A 21,940-nucleotide genomic window follows, 5' to 3' on the forward strand; every position below is an offset into this window, starting at 1 on the left:
CATAACACTACATTTGTTGCATCCTATCAACAAAGAAACAAAACATGTGGCAATGTCACAATGTTTATTAAAAGCATCAGAGAGATAAAGCACTTGGATGGAGGATGTCCTGACAGAGAAATACATTGGTATGGAGTTGCCATCCAGTCATGCCAGCTTTGACAGTGGTGTCCAAAAATGATTGGGTTACAGGTTCATGGTTCCTGTTTTGTATTAACAAATGAAGCCAAATAGATCCCTGACATGTCCCCTGCCATCTGTATTATAACCTCCCTGCATAAGGTATACATATTGGTGGAAGTCTGGTGTAACTAGCTGCCAAGTGACCTGATATCTTATGCTCTGTCATAGAGACATGGGCAGAACAATCCATGTGCAGAACAGGGTGTTAAGCCCTTCCCACTGGGTCAACGGATGGAAATTTCTTGTTACAGGCCTTTGACTGGTATAAAACAGCAATCTCACCAGGTATGTTCCCTATGCCACCCACATGTTGTCCATAAATCCACTGCATTCCAGCTATTCCACCAGCATTTGCTTGTCAAGAGAATAGCACTACCAGTGCTATTAACCTACACTAAAATATATGTCATGACTGCAGTGCAATATCTTGCGTTCCACTGATTTTCTGGGAGCTCCTTGGCATGTGGATTTTAGGAATAGTTTTGTTCATAGTCCACTCCATAATTAAATCATACATATATCACATAAATATCACATAAATATCTGTTTATGTCAATGCTTATCAGAGCACCAAAAGTAGTCATTACACCATTTACTAATTTTGCCCATTAGTGAGAACTATCAAAAAGCCAAAAGACATCAAAGAAAATGACAGAATATTATTTTAGTACTTTAAATATTATATAAGGACACTGTGTTCTTAAAAACAAGGGATATTTTTAGCTGTGGCACACAAGCTGGAATTACATAGAAAACCACAATAGCTTCCCACATAACAGCAGAACTATCCTATAAGAGGTTTTATTGAACTGATAATTTACCAATTGCACGTCTAACTCAAATGAATGTTCATATGATAATATGCTCAGAAGCTGGAAAAGTTACCTTTTTGGATTACATCTCCCAGAATTCCCAAGACAACATAATCACTTTTCCAAGATTTCTTTCTCAATAAATTTTTCAACCTCGGAATAATTCAAAGACAATCTTTGATGAGGTCTTATAAAAACAACACAACAGTTTGATTGTTCTACTGATTTTTTTTTCTATTCAGTACACTAGCTTAGTTAATACAAAAACATTTCAACATGTTTTCTTGTTTTTTTTTTTTTTTTTTAAGGATCATGTACTTCAGCTAAGAAAGGAGGCAGCTTCAGGTTATAGCTAAATATTCACCAAAAACGGGGGGGCTGTGTGAACTGCCGTAGAGTCTCGTGATATTACATTTGTCTTTGCTATTTTACAGGGATTTTTTCAAGAGCAAACATCTCTTTTCATTTAATAGCCAGAATCCTACTGATGTTTTATAAAATTCATGTAATTTGCTGTGGCTAATTGCAGCGAATTGACAAAATGTCAAGCAAAATGCAAATCAAGTTTCAGGGGTTTAAGAGAAATTCTCCCTTGGTTGACCAGTGGGGTCACCAATGAAAAATCAACATTGAAGGGGTTGACCCTCTGAGAGTTGTATAGGTTGTACTTTGTCTTCCGCTGCTGTTTTTAATTATGGTCTTCCATGATTGAATTAATTTAGGATGATTATGGGAATGGGGAGATTCAGTGGTGGGATTCTCATAAAGCAAGGTAACACTGTGGTACAATCGTATGCTGTGTATCAATCAGGAAAGAAATATAAATAAGTCTTTTGCCTTCCAAAATGTTAGGATCCTTTTGAAATGTACAGAAATATTGTTCAGTATCCACCAATATCCTATTTAGAGTACGAGAGAAATAAAGCAAAAGTGGTCCTGCTCTGACAACCCTTCATCATGCAAATGATCATGCAACCTGTTGTGCGACCAGACTCACAACCAATACAAGACTGAGCACACGAGGGGTGGGGGAGCTTTCCAGAACAGAGGGAATGATTAGGTGATTGCGCTTCTGTGGTTATGTTCCACAATAGGGTACTAGCTGATAACTGAGAAAAATATGAAGCATCTGTACATACTACTGAAGGAATAAACAAAGCAATTAATGCATGTTGACATTTCAGCAGTGAGAAGGTTATGACCGAAAGAACAGAACCAAGTCTCCAAGGAAAACGCTCACTTCTTGAAGCCAGGTGGTACAGGTTAAACTGTCGTACAGCTGGCAATTCAAGCAGGAATACTTTCGTTCTTGTTTTAAATATTCCACTGCAATGCATTTTGTTGGGCCAAAGTTTCTCTATGTATGATTTCCTCTTTCTTGGAATGATGAAACATTCCATTTTAACAGCATTAAAATACATTCAGCCCCCCCCCCCACAAAATCTATTAAACATGCTATAAATTTGATTGTCCTTTTAATAGTGTGTGTTTGATTGCATTAACAGATTTCCTCCCACTCAACCTCTGTCTCAAAAACAAAATATGAACACTTAAAATTTCTGTCATTTCTGTCAATACAATGAACAGGATTTCAGCTGGAAAAAAACCCTATTAAGCCACCAGGAAAGAACATTACTCAGGTTATTTTCCCAGGCTACTAACAACTCTTCACTTTCTTTTATTCCCTGGCTTTCATCCTGTTTCACGGAAATAAGCTACTGGTCAGCTGTGTAGTGCAGTTTTCAATAATACTTTCCTTGGTCTGCTTCATATTATTAATATACACTAAGCCCTCATCTAACTAGATAGCTTGGTGAAATTTGGAATGTTACCACAGAAAGAATAAAGAGTACATTAAATATAAAGGTGAGTCTCAGCCCCACAGAAATGGTGATTTTAGGGTACTGGTTTTCCTTGTCCCCTTTATTTAATTTAAATAGTGTGCTAGAATCATGTCTTCTCAGAGGACTTCAGGGCCCCAACTACATTGTCTATTTACCCTGCGATTTGTGATGGATTCGGCACAGATGAATTTGAATTAAAACCCTAGTGGCATAAAGTTCAATGCAATGAAGCCTATTGTGGAATTGTCTCCTTTTATTAGGGAATCATTTGTTTTTTGTTTAGCTGGCAGGGGTGGTTTAAACATGTTCCGATCAGGTTGACATCACTTTATCTGTGTTCTGCTCAGTGTGATCATACAATTTGGAGCAAAGGGGTGCTCGTAGAAGTGCCAGTTCCTCTTAATAGAGTGCCCCCCGGTTTCCAAATTGTTACCTTTTTTTCTCTCTCAAAGAACTGACCTCAGTGCTGGAGGGTGAGGTGAGAGAGAGAGAGGTTGACATTGCCAGTCAGCACTTGTCAGTACTTTGTTAAGGCTGCATCTGCTCCAGGAGGTCAGGGTGAACATTTCTGCCTCAGCCCCTGCTGCCTGCAAATTTGGACCATAGATCGTAGCAGACCAAGCCATGTTTTCTCAGTACGCAGCTGCAACCTTAGACTAGACAGCCTTTCAAACAGAGGATGCCTTCAGAAGGACTGTCTACTGTAAAGTAGGACACATGGCCGCCCTACTAGGAACAGTTTTAAGAAAGCGGATTGTTTGGTGACAAATTTGTTTTGTGATGAGAGTTGCATATGATTTCTCTGTAAATATATGAACTTAGACCTTTGATTTATCTACAAAGTACAGCTTGTTCAGGCATTACTAAATCTGTAACTTTGAACATGATTATAGGGGACCACCTAGCTCCATCTTAGAGAGATTCCTGCTGACATGTAACCTCTTCAGATAATAATGGATTTTAGGCTTATATCAGAATGAGGGATGGAGGGCTCTGGTAATTTTAATTTCCGAAGTTTCAGAATGAGAATGGATATGCATTTTCATACGCATTTCTCCTGTCTTGTATGTTTTCCAAATGCAGCTATCTTCACACGCAATTTCCTCCACATTAAGTGTCTTATTGTTGGATATTTTCATGATATATTTCAATGTATATTTTAGCACACTCTGCTCTAGATAGTATATGAAGTTTTGATTTTTTTTTAAATTAGAGAACTATAGCATAAAACTCAGAGATGTGCAAGTATCAAAATACTGTATAATTATATTTATATTAGCATAGGTTTGCATAGGTTCAGACTGAATTCCTCCCCCATCCTTTCTGAGGGACACAACTTGTGTGCTTTAAAAGCTTAGAATTGCAGAGCTGGAAGGGACCCTATGGATCATTGAGTACTGCCCTGGTCAAGGAGGCACAGTGCGGGATCAAATTCCCAACCTCTGACTCTACGACCAGAGATATCTAAACCACTGAGCTATCCTGAGATTGACAATACACATTTTTGTAATGGACTTGGATCATGGTAACAGCAACCAGAATCCTTCTTGATATTTATGTATATACAAGAAATTCTGGAGTTTGCTTCAACTTTGTTGTTGTTGTTTAGTCGTTAAGTCGTGTCTGACTCTTCATGACCCCATGGACCAGAGCACACCAGGCCTTCCTGTCTTCCACTGCCTCCTGGAGTTTGGTCAAATTCATGTTGGAGGTTTGATGACACTGTCTATCCATCTTGTCATTTAGCTGCATTTAGACGACAGAGGACAAGGGCTCCAGTATGTGGCAGATATATGTCAGGTGTGCAGTCAGATGTATAATTGTAATGCAGCTTGTCAGTTAATTGTGGGAACTTCCACCATTGTTCTAGCCAGTGTATCACTACAAAATATAATGTTTTCATAAATAAAAAAGTATCTTCATGGTTAATTTAGTTTAAAACTTGCCTCACACTTCCTAGCAAGATTTTTATTCAAAAAAAGGGCAGGATTTCCTTCTGTGAAATGTATGACTGAACCGATTAGAAATCAATCTTGCTTGTAACAGTGATAGTTGAAAACAAAGGCTAATACTTTTTGCTATGAGCTGATCAATTTGCTTTATCTAGAATGGTCAATGGCATTTTACAGGACTTATTATTGACATGAAGAATTGTGTTACTCATTTCTGGTACAGACAATAAAACCTGTAATCGTGGCATCATGGGAGAAGCAAGATGAAACTATGCTTTCTTTGTTTTACGTGGCCATAAATTTAATCTAGAAATAAATTCTGCGACATGTCCCTATATTCCAGTGATAAAAATGGATAACCTGAATACATTTGTAAACTAGGATTCAGTCACAGACTAATGAATATGCCCTATATTGCCCTCCCTTTACTGAAAGTCTACATAAAAGCAGTTAAAGATTAAGATCTGTCTTAAAAGAAAATGCATTTGATTTTTTTTAAAATAATGAACAATGTCTTTATAAAGGCAGGGATAAAACATAAATTCAGCAATCATATGTCTAATTCCCTCACTAATTGGGCATTTAACACATAATTTGGTTTGGACCTTTTATTGGTATTCATAAAATATAATAACCTATAGTCACGATCTCATTAGGAACATTGAAATAAGCTGCATCATTAGCTTGTGTAATAATTGCAAAGTATGTACCATAGAATGATAGCACTTTCATAATGGAATCCTAATTTACTGTAGTTAGATTCTTCAGGCATACTGCTTGCTTAAACGGATATTTAACACTCTTCTGAGTGCTATGATAAGTTCTCAAAACTAATTTTTGAGGATTCTTGAAGGTGTTTTGAAATAGGAGGACTGGAGAACAATACAATTCCAAAGCTGTGGTTTGTTCACCCTGCAGGTCCATTTTATTACTTGATTTCTCCATATCAGAAAATCAGAGTACTGTAATGAAAACATAGAGCTGTATTCTGTTGAGTCTTTACTCAGTGAAAAGCCCTACCGGTATGGTAACACAGGGCCATGCATTTGCACTAGTGTTGCTCTTGTGTAAGCAGAGGGTAGTTTTTCTTTATTAAGATCACTTTTTGCACAAACAATGTGAACCTATGTTATTGTGCTAGGAATACTCGGCAATATCACTCAGCAATACGTCAGTAGGATATTGGCCACAAGCATTGCTAGGTAATTGTAACAGATTTATCTGGAGGTCAAACTAAACAGTACAAATTAAAGGATTGTAGAAGTGATGCTCCTTCAGGTGATGAAAGGCATCTATTTTTCACAGCATATGAGTTTCCATATGAGTGTGTGTCTCACATTTAGTGTGATTTGTTTTATGATTCATCTTTGGAAGGTGAACATGGGCTCAAACTGAAATTCTGATTGACAAAGCATGTGCTACACCTTTGAGGAGTACCCACTGCACCAGGAAAAACAGGTTAACCATAGGAAACATGAATTCTCCTTCACGTCTGTTTTGATCCAAACTCATCCCCACTCCGGTACAGGCTAGCCAGACAACTCAGGCTTGTTTTCAATAATATGGTATTATAATACAGTAATATTGTAAGTGTTCCCTGTAATTGATGTCAATGTCCTACAACAGATTGTAGCACTTTTTAAAAAGTGTTTAGATTCTTCTGAATATCTTACTGGTTACTTCTCAGGACTGGCCTATGTACTATTGGACATCACAACATCCCTGGATTTTATCCTATTACATAAGAAAGGCACCCAACAAGTTCAGTATGAACTTCAATCATATAGTCGTGCCCCGCTTTACGATTATCCCATTTAATGACGAATCCACTTGATGATGAGGTTTTTGTGATTGCTTTTGCGATCGCAAAACGATGGTTTGACTGGGGTTTTTCCGCTTTGCAATGATTGGTTCCCTGCTTCGGGAACTGATTTTCACTTTACGACGATCAGCAAACAGCTGATCGTCAGGGTTCAAAATGGCCACCGGCTGAAGAAAATGCCCCCCTGCTGTGTTTAGGGACGGATTCCTCACTGCATAGGCATGGAAAATGTCCGCCCCATGGAGGATCTTTGCTGGATGGTGAGTTTCCAGCCCATTGGAACGCACTGAGCGGCTTTCAAGGCGTTTCATTAGGGTTTTTTAATTTCGTTTGACGTTTTCGCTCTACAGCAATTTCGCTGGAACGAATTAATGTCGTCAAGCGCGGCACCACTGTATCTGAGGCAGGCCTCTAATTTGTGTATTAAAGGCCTGGTGCTATTTTGCTATTGGTAGTAGAATGGGATCTCCTATCTCCAAACCTAACCTGTAATTTAGATAACAGGCTAAAGGAACTTTGATGGGACACATGGCATGGTTTCAGGAATATCAGCTGTGTATGATAGGTCACTAAAACTTACAACTCTGGATATTTCTGAAACCATTAGAAGAAAACGTAACATTTGTAATACCTAGTCACTAACTGCTCTAGCACCTTAGCATGTTCACTGGCTTCGCACAGACTTCTGGATACAACTCAACAATTGCTTATCATCTATGAAGTAATAGCTGCCAATAACCAATCTATCTTACAAGATATTTCCTTTGTTGCAATCATAAGGTTTAATACGAAAAAGCCTTGATAATTTCCTTCATGAATGAAGTTTGTTCAACAATGGCATACAAGAAGGTGGTTGACTCACAAAACTATTCTAATTTCTTTCCTCGTGCTGACTAATTTTGAATAGTTCAGTGTGACAGCACATGTTTAGGATTGGGGTTACAATCAGGAATGTTCCCAAGCTGGCAGCTTCTGGCCCACAGAAGAATGTATCCACATCTGATTCTGTGGGCCTAAAGCTCTCTATTTTTTAATTGAAAAAGGAAAACTGTACTCCTGGAATCCCCAGGAAATATATTACTTTCTTAAAACATGACACCATGCCTTACTTGTTTTTTAAAAAAATAGGTCTTAAGAAACTGGGAGTAGGTAGTTTTGGAGATGTGGTTTTGTCCATGATGTGGCTTGTGTAGGTGGCCTCCAAAGTCTTGGAATTGTGCAAAATGTCCAAAACCTTACATAAATAAAGGAAAAATAGTTACCACATAGACTGGGACCATCTTGCTGTAAGTCTCGTCTGCTAAAAATGTGGGGCAACACTGAAATGACTCATGTGCTAGCTATGAGAACTGTGGTGTGTGCTTCCATATGTTATGCCAAGAAAGGAGATCTGTGACCAGAGAAGCCTATTTTGTTTCATCAGCAAGCTTATAATAAATATATAAGTTCCCTTTCTGAGATAGAACAGTTAAGTGATGCTATGCCTTCCACACATGCTCATTAGGAGTGATATTTGGAACACTTAGGTCTAAAAACAAGAAAAATAAAACATCTCAATATATTGAGAATTAAAAAGATGAGCCTCATACTTACAGATATATCATCACTAAAATCTATTTCATCCAAATCAAGATATTCAGGGGCTTCCATTATTCTGAAATGCACATTCTTGTTGCTTTAGTAGGATAATACAGTTCTGTTTGAAAGAAAAAAAAAGAATAAGGCAGAAATTAACATGGTGTATTTAGAAATGGTGAAGACTGAAAATTGGCTTTGAGCAAGTTCTCTTAAAGCGCAACTCTTTGTTATAGGAATCCTTCTGGACAGAATCCTTCTGTCACAACTCAAAGACTCGGTTAGCAGTTTCCTCTTCTCAAGGCTAAATATTAAAGCATAAGGTTCAGCTCAAGGAATCCTGCAGGCAGGGAGGAAGGCAGCTATGCAGTCCATGAACCTTTCTGACAAAGCTCAGGCAAGGCTCAGAGGTTCCCTGAGGTGTCCTTTGCAGGCTAGGTGAGGGACTGCACAATTATCTGGGATGTTATCTTTTGAGGACTGCTGTGAAGTTGTCTCAAAAACTTGCTTAGCATATAAACATTGGACAGAAAATAGAATAAACAAGGAGTTCAATTGAATTAGGCTATATAGGTTATACCATTTACAGCAGCTAATGGTATTTTTTTACTAAATTGTGTTCACAGTAAAGAACTATTTTGTCCATGTCTCTGCAAAATAGCCTTATTTCTGAACATTCATGTACATCATCGAATACTGTTAGTTGATCTGTTAAGCATATATTCCATATTTCTGTTAAAAGTAACGCTTAATTAAGACAGCTAGGAAAGTGTCTTGAGGAAATGGCAACTGATTCACAAACAGACGAGAGAATTACAAACTGGAAAAATGTATACGCTGAACCAGATGATTATGAATTTTGGAAACATCGCTAGTAAAATCATCTAAGCACAACAATATGAACAAGTCTCAAAGAGCAAATAACACATGTAGTCTACACACACACACACACACACACACACACACACACACATGTGAGGCAAAACATCAGTCATTGTTTTGGCCAGTTGTTTTGTGAGAACCAAGCTTTTCAGAATGGTTAGCCAATGAGTGAAATCATCCACTGTCTGATGGCAGCTTATAAATATATGAATTAAAGACTCATGTTCTCTAAATTCATGGAGGGAAACCTGGCTGTTTTGCAGACAGATGAATTCTATTTGAAGAGCTGCCTGAAAATAACTCATAGAAAGCAATTGGAAATGTTGACTGAAGGGTTATGGGAGTATAGTCCAAATAAAGATCTTTTCCAAGTTCTGATATAATGGATCTTAAAGCATTTTCTGCTTTGACAAGCATTCAACTTGATCGTTGCAGCCACACTAAACGATTATTGCAACTAGCTTCTATTTTAACTCTCATGGTTCCATGCTATTTAGGGAACAGATTTTGTAAATGATCTTGGTGTGTGTGTGTTTAGTCGTTTAGTCGTGTCCGACTCTTCGTGACCCCATGGACCAGAGCACGCCAGGCCCTCCTGTCTTCTACTGCCTCCCGGAGTTGTGTCAGGTTCATGTTGGTTGCTTCGCAGACACTGTCCAGCCATCTCATCCTCGGTCGTCCCCTTCTCCTCTTGCCATCACACCTTCCTAACATCAAGGTTTTTTCCAAGGACTCTTTTCTTCTCATGAGATGGCCAAAGTACTGGAGCCTCAGCTTCAGGATCTGTCCTTCCAGTGAGCCGTCAGGGTTGATTTCCTTTAGAATTGATAAGTTTGTTCTCTTTGCAGTCCAGGGGATTCTCAAGAGCCTCCTCCAGCACCACAATTCAAAGGCATCAATTCTTCGGCGGTCTGCTTTCTTTATGGTCCAGCTCTCACTTCCATACATCACGACAGGGAAAACCATAGCTTTGACTATTCGGACTTTTGTTGGCAAGGTGATGTCTCTGCTTTTCAAGATGCTGTCAAGATTTGTCATCGCTTTCCTCCCAAGAAGAAGGCGTCTTTTAATTTCAGGGCTGCTGTCTCCATCTGCAGTGATCATGGAGCCCAGGAAGATAAAATTTGACACTGCCTCCATATCTTCCCCTTCTATTTCCCAGGAGGTGATGGGACCAGTGGCCATGATCTTAGTTTTTTTTGATGTTGAGTTTCAGACCATTTTTTGCACTCTCCTCTTTCACTCTCATTACAAGGTTCTTTAATTCCTCCTCACTTTCTGCCATCAGAGTGGTATCATCTGCATATCGGAGGTTGTTGATATTTCTTCCGGCAATCTTAATTCCGGCTTGGGTTTCTTCCAGTCCAGCCTTCCGCATGATGTATTCTGCATATAAGTTAAATAAGCTGGGGGACAATATACAGCCTTGCCGTACTCCTTTCCCAATTTTGAACCACTCAGTTGTTCCATGACCAGTTCTAACTGTTGCTTCCTGTCCCACATATAGGTTTCTCAGGAGACAGATAAAGTGGTCAGGCACTCCCATTTCTTTAAGAACTTGCCATAGTTTGTTGTGGTCCACACAGTCAAAGGCTTTCGCATAGTCAATGAAGCAGAAGTAGATATTTTTCTGGAACTCTCTGGCTTTCTCCATAATCCAGCGCAAGTTAGCAATTTGGTCTCGAGTTCCTCTGCCTCTTCGGAATCCAGCTTGTACTTCTGGGAGTTCTCGGTCCACATACTGCTGAAGCCTACCTTGCAGGATTTTGAGCATAACCTTGCTAGCGTGCGAAATGAGTGCAATTGTTCGGTAGTTGGAGCATTCTTTGGCACTGCCTTTCTTTGGGATTGGAATGTAGACTGATCTTTTCCAATCCTCTGGCCACTGTTGGGTTTTCCAAACTTGCTGGCATATTGAATGTAGCACCTTAACAGCATCATCTTTCAAGATTTTAAATAGTTCAACTGGGATGCCATCACCTCCACTGGCCTTGTTGTTAGCCAGGCTTTCTAAGGCCCACTTGACTTCACTCTCCAGGATGTCTGGCTCAAGGTCAGCAACTACATTGTCTGGGTTGTCCGGGATATCCAAATCTTTCTGATATAATTCCTCTGTGTATTCTTGCCACCTCTTCTTGACGTCTTCTGCTTCTGTTAGGTCCCTCCCATTTTTGTCTTTTATCATGTTCATCTTTGCGCAAAATGTTCCTCTAATATCTCCAATTTTCCTGAACAGCTCTCTGGTCTTTCCTTTTCTGTTATCTTCCTCTATTTCTTTGCATTGTTCATTTAAGAAGGCCCTCTTGTCTCTCCTTGCTATTCTTTGGAAGTCTGCATTCAATTTTCTGTAACTTTCCCTATCTCCCTTGCATTTTGTTTCCCTTCTCCTCTCTGCTATTTCTAAGGCCTCGTTGGACAGCCACTTTGCTTTCTTGCATTTCCTTTTCTTTGGGATGGTTTTCGTTGCTGCCTCCTGGACAATGTTACGAGCCTCTATCCAAAGTTCTTCAGGCACTCTGTCCACCAAATCTAGTTCCTTAAATCTGTTCTTTACTTCCACTGTGTATTCATAAGGGATTTGGTTTAGATTATACCTGAGTGGCCCAGTGGTTTTTCCTACTCTCTTCAGTCTAAGCTTGAATTTTGCTATGAGAAGCTGATGATCAGAACCGCAGTCAGCTCCAGGTCTTGTTTTTGCTGACTGTATAGAGCTTCTCCATCTTTGGCTGCAGAGAATATAATCAATCTGATTTCGATATTGCCCATCTGGTGATTTCCATGTATAGAGTCGCCTCTTGTGTTGTTGGAAAAGAGTGTTTGTGATGACCAGCTTATTCTCTTGACAAAACTCTATTAGCCTTTGTCCTGCTTCGTTCTGAACTCCAAGGCCAAACTTCCCTGTTGTTCCTTTTATCTCTTGGCTCCCTACTTTAGCATTCCAGTCCCCTAGAATGAGAAGAACATCTTTCTTTGGTGTCAGTTCTAGAAGGTGTTGTAAATCTTCATAGAATTGTTCAATTTCAGTCTCCTCAGCAATGCTGGTTGGTGCATAAACTTGGATTATTGTGATGTTGAATGGTCTGTCTTGGATTCGTATTGACATCATTCTATCATTTTTGAGATTGTATCCCATTACAGCTTTTCCCACTCTTTTGTTGACTATGAGGGCTACTCCATTCCTTCTATGGGATTCTTGCCCACAGTAGTAGATATGATAATCATCTGAGCTGAATTCGCCCATTCCTGTCCATTTTAGTTCGCTGATGCCCAGGATGTCGATGTTTATTCTTGCCATCTCCTGTTTGACCACCTCCAGCTTCCCAACGTTCATAGATCTTACATTCCAGGTTCCTATGCAGTATTTTTCTTTACAGCATTGGACTTTCCTTTCACTTCCAGGCACGCCCACAGCTGAGCGTCCTTTCGGCTTTGGCCCAACCACTTCATTAGCTCTGGAGCTACTTGTACTTGTCCTCCACTCTTCCTCAGTAGCATGTTGGACGCCTTCCGACCTGAGGGGCCCATCTTCCAGCGTCATATCTTTTAGCCTTTTGTTTCTGATCATGGGGTGTTCTTGGCAAAGATACTGGAGTGGCTTGCCATTTCCTACTCCAGGTGGATGATCTTGGTGAATTGCTGCTAATGAATGAGACACCGGACATACTACAAGGCATGTGCCTCATTGCAGAAGTGCACAGTTAGTGAAGCAACTGGAACCTTGCTAGTTAGTACCTATTTATGACAGTGACTTTTCCAATTTAACTTATGTACATGTAAACTACTAACAGGATTCTGCTATCCATTTTAATGAGAAATTCCTCCCAATGATCTCACTAGGGCTATGGGAGCTTAGGCCCACATAAAATGCAGAAGACCAAGAATGCATATCTTCTGTGCATGTAACTAATGTTTAGCAAGGAAAATAATGGATGAAACTGCAGATTCATTGCTATGCAACTAATACGGCTATTAAAAGGATTGCGCTCAAAGCTGCCAGTGCATGGAATCTAGAATGCACAACAGTCCCCATCTGAGCTTCAGAGAGAGAATTCTGTTTTTCCTGGGAGGTTTTGTTTAGGAGTATAAGGAGGTGATTTCCCCGCTTCTATTCAAAATCCTCTTGTATATATTTTGGTGGTTGGAAGTGGCACAGAAAAAAAAAGAATAAAATGCTAGAGCTATCTATTTTATTTACTTCTGAGAAACCCAAAAATAAAGATTTGTGGGAAGGGGACTACATTACTCTGTCAAAGCCAAAACAAATACAAATACAGTTGGTCCCAACCTTGGGTAATCCAAGTGCAACTCCCAGAAACCCCAGCAAGCACAGCTAGTGGTGAAAGCTTCTGGGAGTTGCAGTCCAAGGGCCTCTGGGTTACCAAGGTTGGGAACCACTGGTTTAGCAGAATCTTCAATAACAAGTTCAATTTGGCATAACAAGCATTCGTTTCATTTAATGCATTTTGTTCATAATGGGAAATAAAGAGCTGCTCTTAATCTTGTTCTTGATGAACAGAAGAAACTTGCATTGAATGAGCTCTGGGTTATATTCTGACCCTATGGGAACTTTAATGTACTGACCTAGAAATAGAATCAACATAAAAGTTGAATTTGTATGTCTTGTATTTCTTGTCTCCTACCCCTACCCCAAATGGCACCAAACTGTGACAATCAGAGCTTTCCTGCCTCCTGTCTTTCCTGGCATGGGACATTTTTTTTATCCCTGTACATCAGGGGTAGGCAATTAATTTCTATGGGGGGGGGATGTAGCGGAACCCAAAAGATGACATCATTCCTGCATGTCAATCAAGGGATAGAGCAGGAGGGGCGGAGTCAGAGTGGCAGTTAGACAGCTGGGAAAGACAGTTAGAAGAGAGTTGGAATGAGATAGGGATAGAGAGAAGTAGGGACAAGAAGGTATGGAGAGAGTGCTAGGGTTTAGGAATAGATAAGAAGGGGTTAAGAAAGGAAATTGAAAGAGTAAAATATATTGAACAAGCAGGAATGAACACATAAGCATAACATAAGGAATACCAGTGATTGAATTACATGATTTAATATATGCATACCTGACCCAGTTATATATTTGATTCTCCTTATGATTTTGTTCATTAATAAAAGAATATTTGATCAAACCCTTTGATTCCTAAATTATATGATCAGCTCCTATGTGTGTGGGACCTGAATTGGTATTAAGAGAATACCTGGTGGCAGCGAAAAGGGCGTATTTACCTTTGTAGAGCCCAAAGATATAAAGGGCTTGTTAATCTTCACAAATACTAAAGAGGTTTTTTGCGGTATGTTAAGGATAAACAACTGATCAACTTTAGACAAAAAGCTATGAATGGTTTTGATGTTCAAAACTGTCCGCGGCCAGAGAGGAGTGGCTCGCAGGCCGTATGTGGCCCTCGGGTCGCACTTTGCCTAGGTCTGCTGTACATTATAGTAGCTGGGGCAAAAAGTATGTCACTAAAAAAAAGGGGGAGGATGTTGAGACCTGGCAAACGGCTGAACTCCGAAACACCTTTCAACAACAACAACAACAACAACCTTTATTGGCATAAAGAAAAGAACAGTTAAAACATACAGTTAAGTAAATAATTAAATAGTAAGGAGGGGGGGATGAGACCGCAGAGGTGCTTAGGGGAGTCAAGTTAGTTTTTTGAGGACTGGGAAGTGAGAACCTGTGCAAGGAACTCAGCTACTAAAGTCGTTGTTTCTTGAGAGAAGTCATGAAGAAGAAAACCTGTCAGAAACTGGGGGGGACCCGGAAAGCCTGAAATGATTGGCCCTAGAGTACGGTCTCGAGATCTCTTAGCTCTGGACAATGACATAGAATATGCGTAACTGAATCGGGTTCTAATCCACAGAGGTTACAAGTTCTTTCTTCGAAGGGTATTCTGGCATATCGTCCCTTGAGAACTTCAGAAGGGAAGATATTCATCCGCGCTAACATAAAAGCCCTCCTGGTTAGAGGGTTCAGCAGGGACTGTATATAAAGATGTCCGGAGCCAAAGGTGGGGAAGATACCGAAGTAAATTGGGGAGCATGTTTGATTAATACTGGAAACTAGATAAATATACTCAGACTCCCATAGTTTCTCCTTAATAATAGAGAGCGCCTGTTCGAAGTTGCTGTTAGAGATGGAGCTTAGAGATATGCCAATCGATTCAAGTTTGGTTTCACAAAGTGTAAACCACTTAGATTGGTAACATAGCAATAACACAGAATGCCTATCTCATAGGCCTAGTCCTGTGAGAATGCTGTGACAAAATGAAGCTCAACGGGGCTAAGATTCCCCAACTCGCTAGATGAGTGAACAACCTGCAGTTTTAACAGCAGCTAGCTACTTTTGGGATCTGAGAACTATAAATGTAGGCAATGCCTTTTAAAGCAACTTTCCAAGCTATGAAACATGATTAGTTCCACTTCCATTTTTGTTTCCTTTTTCTGCACTGGCAATCCTATTCAAATGTAATAATCGCATTCTGAAAGATTTCCTGCTAAACATCAACTGCACTAATTAGTGCAGTTAAGCCTGCTATAAAACTAACTTTTCCATGCCTTCTAATACAGAAGATAAATTGGCATAAGTCTAATGCAGTTCTATAAAAAGTTATAAGGCCCAGTACATGATGACCGTGTTCAAACCTAAAATTAAATTATGGTTTAGCATTATGTGTGTAAGCTGCAGGCTGATGAGCAAACTCCTATTCTTTCCTTCTTCTGTGTTGGCTATAGAAAGATTTCAGGTTTTTTTCCTTCTTTTTCCATTCAGCTATCGTTGATCACACATGAAAAGCCATGGGATGACTTGTTGAAATCTAACCAGTAATAAGGATTTATGAACCTCCCCCTATCAACAAGTGGCCTCTTTCAGCTGTGGCTAACTAGTGACAAATCACAATTGGTATGTCCTTGTCTTATGAACTCTGACTTCTTTAAACCACATTTTTGTGATGTCCTAGCTCATAAGTGTGGCATTTGTCTGGCTTTTCTCCACCCTCACCTCCATAGGTGATCATCAAGACAGAAGGGAAACAACTAGAAATGCTGTTTGGTCTCACAGCTTGTGACTTAAAGCAGCAGGCCACGGTTAACACAAAACATGGTTTATCATCGTGTCTGAACCCATGCGGTCATTATGCCAAAAACTGGATAAACTCTTCTTAGCTTTAAACAAGAAGAGCCACATTCTAACCGTAAGTATTATCTTGGCTTGTTTCTCTGAACCACAGTTAAACAGAACCCTGGTTTGTCCAAGCTCACAGTTCAATGAATAATCACAGTTAATTGAAAACAGAAAAAAAGGTTTAGGATTTCCTTGTGACTAGACCAAAGAAAGGAAGAGGATTCAGACTTAAGAATTGTGTGACACTAGTTTAGTGTTTTGTTTGAGCCAGACTAACATACAAGTGTACATACGTATGACTGATTGGTCCTTCCTTCTTGTGAAAATGAAAGGTGACAAGAATGGGCATAACTGTCTCACATGCAGTGTGTGAATTGGCCCAAAGAATGATTTTTTTATTTATTTATTTATCTGGAAAAGGCATACATTTCAACTTACAATGTCCAGGGAGTTTCACGCAACACACATAATCAAATTTAAGGGTTTTTTTAAAAAAAAATCCTGCAATAGTATAACGTTTACAAGGCAATAGGAAGCAAGTTCAAGGAAATAAACAATCACACATAACAATGGGAAAGAAATAGTTAGGAGTCAGCTCTTTTTGCTTTTAATTCAATTTATTTGTTGATCCTTGTTGCAAGGAAAATAAGTACAGGTTTAGGCAATTTAAATGTTGCAACCTTCAACAGCACAACCACAGAAGGATACAGTATGCAAAAGTACTGTGAGTGGAATAAGAGTAAGGGTCAAACTACTCAAAAAAAGTAGTGCAGCTGAAAATCATGTTTTGTATGCAGATAACCGAAGTTCAACCTGTGGCATTTCCAGTTAGATCTGGAAGAGATCACAATTAAAACTTATGAGACCTTTTGCCGTACCATGCACACACTGTGCTAGATGGATCTAATTCAGACATACTGAGCTAGATGGACATCCTGACCAATGTTCTGGCTCGATATGTGTGTGTTCTGTGCCACAAAGTCTCTGCCCTGCTGGCTGCGTGACTCTTGAGTTGATGTCCAAGAACATGATGTTTCTAGTCAAGTTCTGAATTTAGGGTGCCTTGCATGAGCAACATGTGGTCCAAAAGGATAGTCTTACCACTACAACCTTTCCTAAATAGTATGTCTGTCTTCATCTAAAGCCAGAGGAGTTTAACCAGTGGCCAAATCTTAGGAATCATCCCACACAGGGTATGCTACAGGAGTAGGTATTGACTATCAAAAGGTGATAACAAATATTTGTAAGAAGATACTACCACGATTATGAAGATATTACTATAATTGACAGCTTCCAAGATGCAGAAAATATCTTGGGGGAAAACTGCAGCTCTTTATTATCTCATTAATTATTTAGGTACTTGTATTATTTTATCCACATTTTTATAGAAATGTAATTTCAATTTAAAAACATATGCAATCAAGGCACTATAAAATATTTCAGTACTTCTGTAACATGTAACTGCATAAAATATATAGGCATTAATTTCAGATTTTGAGCAATGTCACATTGTATGCATTCTAAAATAAAATAAAACAAGTGTAGCTATCAAGTGTCCTTATGTAGAAGTCATGATAAAAGTCATGATAAAAGCTGTTCCTTCCATGTTGTAGAACATATTCTAAAGCTTAGTTTTGTTTATGAATCATAGTCACAATCCTGTTGACTTCTGTATGGACCAGGCAAGGCAGACAGGCAGGCGATGGTACAAGACCCCAAAAGAATGGTTCATATCAGGAGGGAGTAAGAGAGTCCACCATCAAGCTGCTATTAGCAAAGAATAAGCAAAGAGGCTAAGAAAGATGGGATAATCTACCCTAGAGAGATGCCACACTCTAGTGTTCATGGCATATATGAATAAGCACAGGAACCTGGTGATGCCAGGGGACATGTTAGTTACTGGATGCTGTCTTGCACCTCCTAAATCTACCCAGTCATCTACTATCCCATTTGCCACTCAGTTGCAGGAAAGTACATGACTCATCTGCACCTTTCTCACTCAGTGCTTAGTGCCAGCAGCCCACCAACAGAAGCTATTCCTTTCCCACCATTTACTTTGCAGGCTATTGCAAGTTGAATTTGCAACCAATCTGAATATGCTACTTGGCCAGAATTATTCTGGCTATGGCTTCCTTTAGTCCCAACGTGCTTGGGCAACCATGATACAAGGAGGGTGAATCTGTTAACCTCACTGAAATTCAGGCTCAAATGATATTTAAATAAATACAAATATAAACAACAGCTGCAATCAACATTGTGCCCAGCTCCTTGTTCACAGGTTCAATCTTCACACCCTGCCTTCTATAAGCATTTTCAGAGGAAAAACCTTACAATCTACATTTTTCATTATACGTGTACACACCCAAACACACTTGTCACATACACATTTGTCTCCTATTTCACACACAGTTGCTTCCTACTCTTAGTGTGTGTAATTTTTTGGGGAAAAATATTCTGGTTGCTAAGCATATGGAGAAACATCTACAGCTGATAGGGAAGTTGGTTTCTTCTCACCCTTATAACAGAAGCATCTCATCTTCACTTGTACTATGTAGTTAATCAACATAAGAAGATAAGGGCTGACAGCTGAGTATCCGGAGGACAAAGCTGTCAGGATTGGTGGTGCAAAGTAGTAAGACTTAAAATTTTTCAGGCAGTAAAACAGAACAAAGTAAGAAATCCAGAGTGAAGCAATCAGCAATATTAAGAGCAGGACACGTTTACATGCTCTGAGGACTTCAGCTTCCGTAGCATCATCTCCCATCCATATGCCTCCAGATGTTGCTTTCTTATATTCCCAAAAGAGGTATAATATTCGGAAACCAATCAGTATCATAAAGAGCAGTGGGAGAAAATCAATAGTCACCAGAAATATTTTTCCATACAAAACCTCTATGTGATAATTTTTGTATTCGGCTTTGCATTCAGCATAGATGGAGTTGCTAAATTGCTGGCAAGTTTCGTTTTCTTTAAATAGCTTTCCAGTCTTTTCTGTATATAGTAAAAGTGGGGAGCAGACTCCAAAGCCAGTGACCCAGAGAGCAGAGAGAAGGACCAAGTGATACTTCCGATGGTTTGTAGTTGCAGCTTCAACTGGAGGATGCACAACTTGATGCAATTTAAAGCAATAGAGCATGGCAATGTATAATGTGAACCATATGGCAAGAGAAGTAGTAGACATTGCTGTGAATGTAAAAGCTTTGCAGCTAGCTGAATTCAGCCCAACACCAGAGGCATAAACAATCTTCAAAACATCCACCACCAAGCTGTTTATAAGATGGACATATGCAAGACTGAAAATAAGCATGAATGAAGTTCGCAACTGCTCACTGATGCATCTCCTTGTGCAGTAAATCAACGATGTATTTCCAATCACACTGCTGGAGATCAGAACAACACATACACCTATCTCTGCGGTTTCAGGGCTGAATTCCATGTTCTTTAGCCAACAACCATCTCCAGATCTATTCCAATTTTTAGAAAATTTGTACTCTAAGAGAACTAGCAAAGTATATATATATTAGGAAAAGAATGGGCAAACATTACCTTCCTCTGTTGAATTTTCATAAAATGTGTAATGCAAAAGAAAGACAACTAGCTTTTTTCACAGAGAGAAAAGCTAAAGCCAATGTTGTATAAGCAAATGTACTCAGGTAACCTTTCATCAGCTGATGTCATGGGATCATTATGAACAATCACAAAGCTATCCTTTAATGAAAGGGTACAGAAATACAGCAACAACTTGGATGCCTGCTAAAAATATCTCATGTGGAGCTCTGTAGTGAATAACATATCTTGCCTGTGAGGTGTCACTGAAAAATGAAATATCTTTTTAAAAGCTTCGTGAAGTTATAAATAATGACAATTTAATTTTTAAAAGTACCAGTTGTTTTTCACTCCCTTTATTCTAAAACACAATGATCAGGTGAATACAGAAAAGTAGTAAGAGAAGCTGTAATTTTCATTTTGTGTTGACTGATTATTCTATAGAGACAAATGAAATGCACTTATTAAATATGCATTGAACATACAAATTAATTTTTATGAATTGAGTGAACTGGCAAGTAACAGATAATGATTGCATCTCCAACTCTGGGCTTCAATAACATTTTCAAATTTTATTAATAGTCTGAATGTCAGTTTTTAAAATGCATAAGAACATGGAACATCTGTTTATCGAAATTATATGTGGAAACAAGATAATCGTTGACTTTTCTATGAAACAGGCCATATATCATATATCATGGCAGCAGGGTTTTTTTTACTACTGTTGATATATAGACTTCCCTCTATTACCATCTCCACACAAGAATTGGAGGTTGTTCATGACTTTGTGTACCTTGGCTCAACAATCTCTGACACTCTCTCCCTAGATGACGAGCTGGATAAACGCATTGGGAAAGCAGCTACCATGTTTTCTAGACTCACAAAGAGAGTATGGCTCAATAAGAAGTTGACGGCATATGCCAAGATCCAGGTCTATAGAGCCTGTGTCCTGAGCACACTCCTGTACTGCAGTGAGTCCTGGACCCTTTGTGCATGGCAGGAGAGGAAGCTGAACACGTTCCATATGCATTGTCTCCGACGCATTCTTGGCAGGACAAAGTTCCAAATAGAGTAGTCCTAGATCGAGCTGGAATTTTTAGCATGTATACATTACTGAAACAGTGACACCTACGTTGGCTTGGGCATGTCGCGAGAATGGTTGATGGCCGGATCCCAAAAGATCTCTTGTATGGAGCATTAGTGCAGGGAAATCGCTCCAGACGGAGATCATAGCTGTGATACAAGGACATCTGCAAGCGGAATCTGAAGGCCTTAGGAATAGACCTCAACAGATGGGAAACCTTGACATCTGACTGTTCAGCCTGGAGGCAGGTGGTGCATCACGGCCTCTCCCAGTTTGAAGACACCCTTATGCAGCAGGCCGAGGCAAAGAGGCAGTCCCGGAATCAGCAAAATCAGGGAGCTGGACAGGGGACAGATTGTATTTGTCTTCAGTGTGGAAGGGACTGTCACTCTCAAATTGGCCTTCTCAGCCACACTAGACACTGTTCCAAGTTCTCCATACAGAGCACATTACCATAGCCTCTCGAGACTGAAGGATGCCTAAGACAATACAGTATGTACAAATCAATGCAAATCAGCTTGGAATCCCTCCTCCCCACATGCCTTCTGCATACCTGGATAATTGCAGTAGTGCACCTTTAACAAAGTAGTAACTACTGGGAATTTCCTCATTTCTCTCTTTGCTGAATCCTATGTGATTTGGGAAAGGGAATTCACCCAGGAACACCCAACTTCCTGGATGCAAATTCGCAGCAGATCACTTCACATTTTTCCTGCTAAGTAGTCACACCTTGAGAGATTGTTGGCCTCCAGATTGTTTTAGCAGGGGTTATAAAACACTTCATTTCCCTTATTCATATTTCTCCCCTAGCATTTAAAGCCAGGTTTGATTTTTGCCAATCTACTGAAAAGGCAGATTAGCAAACATATTAGCAAATTTTACATTAAAGGAAATTTCAAGATGGGTGTCATGAAAGTGCCTGGACTTTTCTATCCGAAAATTTAACAGAGGCAGTCCTCCCAGGCATAGCTACTGTTTCCAGATTTTATGCAGTGATGCGGAAAAAAACAACAAAGCCCAACATTTATGGCTATTTTAATGCAAATGTTAATAGTGACAAAGACAAATCCACTGATATGCTGGTCTGAAATTTGGCTGATTTGATCCC

At 39.5% G+C, this 21,940-nt stretch overlaps 2 protein-coding genes across 6 annotated transcripts in view; both read right to left on the bottom strand.

Moving 5' to 3' along the window:
- Nucleotides 1–21,940, bottom strand: part of SNCAIP (synuclein alpha interacting protein) — a 150,393-nt gene that overhangs the window by 75,777 nt on the left and 52,676 nt on the right. For all 5 annotated transcript variants that reach the window (XM_078386228.1, XM_078386229.1, XM_020803621.3 and 2 more), the window contains one exon: nt 8,207–8,309. In XM_078386228.1, the coding sequence (XP_078242354.1) occupies nt 8,207–8,263 (57 nt within the window). In that variant the 5' untranslated portion in view covers nt 8,264–8,309. Of the gene's footprint in view, nt 1–8,206; nt 8,310–21,940 lie in introns of those variants that run through there.
- LOC140704210 (uncharacterized) lies at nt 16,801–20,433 on the bottom strand. The gene has a single exon (XM_078386237.1). It carries the CDS (start codon nt 19,636–19,638, stop codon nt 18,664–18,666), a length of 975 nt encoding a protein of 324 aa, XP_078242363.1. The 5' UTR covers nt 19,639–20,433; the 3' UTR covers nt 16,801–18,663.

This window comes from Pogona vitticeps, chromosome 2 (genome assembly GCF_051106095.1).
Source record: "Pogona vitticeps strain Pit_001003342236 chromosome 2, PviZW2.1, whole genome shotgun sequence".
Classification (NCBI taxonomy): domain Eukaryota; kingdom Metazoa; phylum Chordata; class Lepidosauria; order Squamata; family Agamidae; genus Pogona; species Pogona vitticeps.